Source organism: Anopheles moucheti, chromosome 3 (genome assembly GCF_943734755.1).
Source record: "Anopheles moucheti chromosome 3, idAnoMoucSN_F20_07, whole genome shotgun sequence".
Classification (NCBI taxonomy): domain Eukaryota; kingdom Metazoa; phylum Arthropoda; class Insecta; order Diptera; family Culicidae; genus Anopheles; species Anopheles moucheti.
This window is the reverse complement of record NC_069141.1, coordinates 52,387,069-52,392,641: the sequence shown is the minus strand read 5'-3', so window position 1 is coordinate 52,392,641 and position 5,573 is coordinate 52,387,069. Positions and strand designations below refer to the sequence as shown.

Here is a 5,573-nt window from a genome sequence, read left to right as displayed (position 1 = left end):
TGCTATAAATTAACTATGCTGCTAAATTTCCAAATATCGCACAATCGGCACCAATTTTTTGGGGCCCCCAACACGGCGAGGCCCTAGGCGACCGCCTACTCCGCCTACCGTTTGATCCGCCGCTTATTCCAGAATTATGTTGATGAGCGAATATCGATCTGAAAATCTGTTGTGACTGTTCATTTAACTGTTCATTTAGAAACGATCGATTGACTTCAATCACAGATAGGGTTTATTTTAAAAGAGCACGAGCAGTTTGCAATCAGCCAGCTAGTACTGGCGTGGCTGTGTCTAGCAGTATTTGCAGTAACGATAATAAATATTCTTCTCCTACAGAATGCGGTTCGGATTGGTTTGAAATAATCTAGATTAATCTCAACGGCATTTCCCGGTCAGCCAGGTAGAGCATCTTGGACGATGCCGAAACATCTGCTGATCGCTGAGGCAGTTTGGTGTTCGTTGCATTGCGATTTAGTGTTGCTTCCAAACCTTGGCGTAGCTGGTGGCACCCTTGCTGTAATGGTCCCCGGTGGCGTACGCGCCAGCATAGTTACCGATGTAGCCGTAGGCGTTATGTTGCTTTACCGGTTCCGGATGGTGGGCATGGCCGAACTTCTTCACAACCGCGTTGAATCCGTTGTGGTCATCCGAGGTGTACTCAACGACACGGGTCGTTCCATCGGCTTCCTTCAGCATGTATCCACCTGGTCGGAGGAAGGGAAATGTAATGTAAGCTCATAACTGCCAGCAAGAAAATGTTAACTACGAGGCGTACCCTTCACAACATCACCATCACGGAATTCCCACTGCTTCTTGTGGTCACCGGTATGCGGATCATCTACTCCATATTCGAAGCTGTACTTGGGATATGCGTTGTACTCGTCGTACTTCTTGGCGTAGCCAGTGTCATGCCCTCCGTACTGGTAGTTATCGTACAGGTGCGAACCATGATTGCCACCATACAGTGTGCTGTAGTCGTTGCCCTCGCTGTAGCTGGTGGCTGGAGCCTCGTGATGATGGTACTCGTGAGCTTCCCCGATGTACTTATCGTTGCTCAGCACAAGCTGTGGCTCCTGGTGATGATGGTGGTCCTGGAGCAGCTCGACCGGATAGTGTACGGCCAGCTGATGTTCTGGCACATGGTGAACATGCTCGAGCACGTGATGATGCTCCGGAACGTGGTGGTGCTTCGTAACGAATGCATACTGAGCCGGTTCAACTGGGGCCGATTGGACGGCAGTTGCTGCCAGTATGGCAATAGCAGACACAAACTGGTGAAGAGAATCAAAATTGATCATTTTTAAAATTTAGAACTGCGTCGTGTCAGGCTGAGATATTAAGAGTTTTGTTCACTAATATTATGAAGTGTAGAGTGATGATTTGTTCAATCTAGTACTAATACATGCAGTTAGTTTCTGCAAACACTACTTTGCACAATTTTGCATCAAAGAACTTCACACTTTTCACGAGTTATAGCATTTTTTTGGAAGTTCCAATCACTCCACACTCCATGTCTATCAAACTAGTTCACATTTTTTAGGAATAAAATCACTGGAGGAAACTCACTCGCAACATTCTTTCCAAACGGAATTGATCGCTCGCTTACGACGAATGCAAAACCACAGTCTATTGCTTGATGCACTGAGGAACTTCTGCTGCTCCGGAACTACTAGGTCTGTACCTTTGCACGTTAAACTGCTCGTCTGATGGAGTTCTGTGCTCGACCGAACGGTTTTATATGGTTGAAGCATTTTTCCACCAAGCTCGGGGTTGCAAAGAAGCTCGACTGCAAACACCCCAAACGCACTCCGCACACACACGCCCGTGCGCCATTGATTCTCGAGGACACAGCCACCGCCACGCTCCTTCCCGCCGAGGCATCCCCTGAGGCCGTCGCTACGGTTCGGTTCAAAGAACTTCCAAACGGACATCAGTGGCAATTAATTGAAGGTGTTGGTGTGCAGCGCTTTGAGTCTGCTTGAACCTCGCAAGGGTATCGCGTTCTCGCACCGCATTGTCCGGCCCAACACCTGTGGCCATAAACCTTAACAACACGGTTCAACCGAAAACAGTGCAACAGTGCGCACACAATGGATGTCTTCAACGGGTGTTTTCCAGCGCCACTTTTCCGAGCGTGCCAAAAGGAGAGTAAAGGCGCAAAACAAAAAAAAAAGAAACCGTAAAGAACTACGTCAGTGTGTCAGTCGTGTGCGGACCGCGAAGACATTGAGATTAATTTTTCCACTTCCACTTTGCTGGGTGGAAGTTGAGTGGAAGTATGATGAAAAGCGCTTCACGCATGCGTGCCATCAAGCCAGAGCTTAAGAGGGTAAAGGGTAGCGCGTGTCACACCCCGTTCGGCTGTGCTGAAAGGTGCTTTCGGGTGCGGGGTGCAATAAATTGAAAAAAATCGACCAAAAAGCGCTACTGCACAGGCTAATTAGCGTACCCCATTAGCGTGCATAGAGGGTTCGAATGCGTACAGTTTTTTTTCTGCTTCCGAACACACTCCGATGGGAACCAGATTGCGACAGCAGCAGGGGCTTTTGTGTTGGAGGTGGTTTATGTTGCAAGCATTAGCGCAGAAAACAGAAAACAAGAACATATTGCCAAAATTTGAGTTTTTTGTTTGGTGCAGCAAAACCACACAACGCATCGGTAGTTGTCGAATGCATACCGAGAAGGTGCATTCAGATGCACTTTGTCTGTGCAATGAGGCATGTGAAGTGTTAATTAACGCTGACGCTAGTAATTGAGCGACATTCCGATGGTGGATTAGCATTGCGTGCATCGATTTTCTGTGTCACTCGGGCAGGTCGACAATGTTTGTGAGTTAAATAACGTGTTTCGTGATATAAGGAAATCGTTTTCCACGATCTTGACCACGATATGGTTCGAAAATGAAGGTAGCAAACCAGTTATTTTAATCATTGTTTCGTACCGATTGAACGTTCCGGCTAATTAGTCGTGCTAATCGTTTTAGAAATATCTTAAACTGTTACACGATTACATTTTTGGTCCTTTAACTACTCCAAATTAAAGATTATGGTAGTTCATATAATGATACAATTAATAATGGAAAGAATTAACAAAATCAATCGTTTATTTGTCTTTGCTTGGCTGTTAAAGTTTGTGATTGATCTATTCCTCCATTGCATAACGATATACCCTAAACACACCATATCGAAATACCAAACCTCACGCATATTGCATAAATTGATTAAGGTGTTATGCATGTGTGCTTGCTTTCCTTATGAAGTAGTTCCTTTCTTTGTTTTTGGCTCAGATGTTTATCAGCACGTTTTTGTCTCGAGACTTGAGACAAACCTCAAAAGAGAAGGAAAATATAATTATCAACCCGCTGTGCCAAGTCGCCCGGAAATGCGTCCGTCAGCGCAACGTAAGTTATGGTCCGAAGTTCCGAAAACCCGTCGGTCGCTCGTAAAACAGCGCTTTCCCATCCGTTGCAGCGAACAATTGGGTGCAGTTCGTTTGATTCGTAGTGAATGATTGAGATGTTTTGTGGTGCGCTATCGAAACGGTGCGGTGTTACTGGATCGGTTGTCTACACTATGTGTTAATCGTTTGATAGGTTTCGTTTGTAGTTTAAAGCGGGACATTTATAAGGTTTCAATAATACATAACAAATTTGTTATAATGGGTAAAAACTTCAACATTATAAAATAAAATAACAAGAAAAATAACTAATAATCATATTTCCAATGAAAACCTTCTGAACACATTGCGAAGAAGGTTAATGAAACGAAAGCCCGTGAATATGATGGGCATTAGAATCTCAAAGCCCTCTTTAATTGAGAACTGATCGTCTAACAGCATCATTATGCGATCAATGTCTCGTGTTCTATAAAATTCAGCACGCAGTTATAATACTTCAAGTACGCCGCCACAGTTGCGACGGACGGCCTTTCTCATCTCATTGAGCTTGATCGATCGGTACAAGCATTACAAGAAGAAGGGAAAAAAGAAATCCACCCCTAGTCAAGAGGGGCACCGAAGAGGTGTTTTTATATGGTTCATGATGAAAGTTAGATGTCGTGCCATGACCAGCGCAATTTTCGATGTTTCATTTTCAAGGCAAACGGCTAGAAAATAGTGGCAAAGAAATCTTTGTCACCACTGTGCATGTTGGTAGGGGATGCGGTTAGCTCAAGGTGATGATGGGCGTTTGATTTACAATGAGGCCGGGGTGTTTTGGGTGGAAAACTGTAATGAAAGGTGGAAAAGTTTGTTTTTTCAATCACATGAAGTGATAGTATAAGCTCCTAAAAATGAGAATTGAGAAATGGAAATAGGAAGAGAGATGTTTTTGTTTTCGTCAAATTTGAGTTAACTACTGTCTATGGGAGGCTGTAAATGGGCTGGTACTTGCACAAACAAACAAATTTGCACAGAGGGTTTAAGAACACTTATAAGATAGTAAATCATATACTTGTATAGCTTTCCTTTCTTGTATTAACTTCTGGATTGAAAAAAAAAAATAAAAATTGGGTTACAATGATTCTTGATAGTTAACATGTGTGATAAATATCTAAACTAATTATATAAAATTTATAAACAATAGCAGAATGATCGCAGAATTTAAAAATAATAAAATAATTCCTACAGAACGAAATAACTTGAAGCAAAAACATCAAATTATTGAAGTGTAAAAGCGTGATAACTAAAAACAACAACCAGAACAGAACAATAAGAACTTAAAAATGATCACAGCAAGTGATGTATATACACCAGAAGATTAAAACCAAAACAAAAAAACATGTATAATGCTATGAAGTAAGGAGAGATTTAATGACCTGGCTTTGATTCGGCATCATGAAAGTTAAACGTTATCAAACAAAGCAGAAATTCAATAATGGATTTGATGTTATCAATGTATTTCTATTGTAAATGTGTTAATAAAACATTCTCGAAATATAAAGCTACGATGATTCGCCAACATTCACATTCAGCAATGTGTTTCCAAAACCATACAATTCGGTTTTTTATCAAGAAACAAAACTTTACTCAATGATTTGCATGGATGAGCGTTATCGGTGCGCATTACGATAGGTAAAGTTGCTTCGATTGCTTGGCGCAACGTGCTTTCATTGCCGTAGTTTTTTGCAGTCGATAAAAGGGAACAACGGGGTACTATCGCAACATTGCCATTCCAACACCTGGTGTCGATTATGTTTGCAATGCTTAACATTGTTTGCGCTTCAAAATTATCCCTTGCCGCTTCGGAGTCGGCATTGTCATCGAAAGAATCAAACTCAAATGCAGACCGATACAAAATAGGTGGTGCGACAAATGGTGGACAGGAAAATTGACCAAACTTTGCTGCAATCGTGAAGCAATCGTGTTAAGAGCACGGACGTATGAACATTCCCGGGGCCGAGGGTGGGTTTCGCCGGTAAATACAGGTACTTATCGAAATGAGTTCAGGTTGTGCAGCATATGTGCGGTGCGGGCCTATTGCCCGATCGTCGTTCGATGCTCGATTAGCGTAACATGACAAAGGCAAAAAGGAACGCAAAAAAAATACTATGCTGCACTCCCTTCAGCAACGGCGG

The 5,573-nt window shown here is 42.8% G+C and overlaps 1 protein-coding gene across 1 annotated transcript; it reads right to left on the bottom strand.

Annotated features, from left to right (window-relative positions):
• Positions 1-471: 471 nt before the first annotated feature.
• Positions 472-1,298, bottom strand: LOC128302807 (histidine-rich glycoprotein-like). Its single transcript, XM_053039660.1, has 2 exons — positions 776-1,298; positions 472-704 (listed from the first exon to the last, which is right to left on the bottom strand). Exons 1-2 carry the CDS (start codon positions 1,296-1,298, stop codon positions 472-474), a joined length of 756 nt encoding a protein of 251 aa, XP_052895620.1.
• Positions 1,299-5,573: the final 4,275 nt, after the last annotated feature.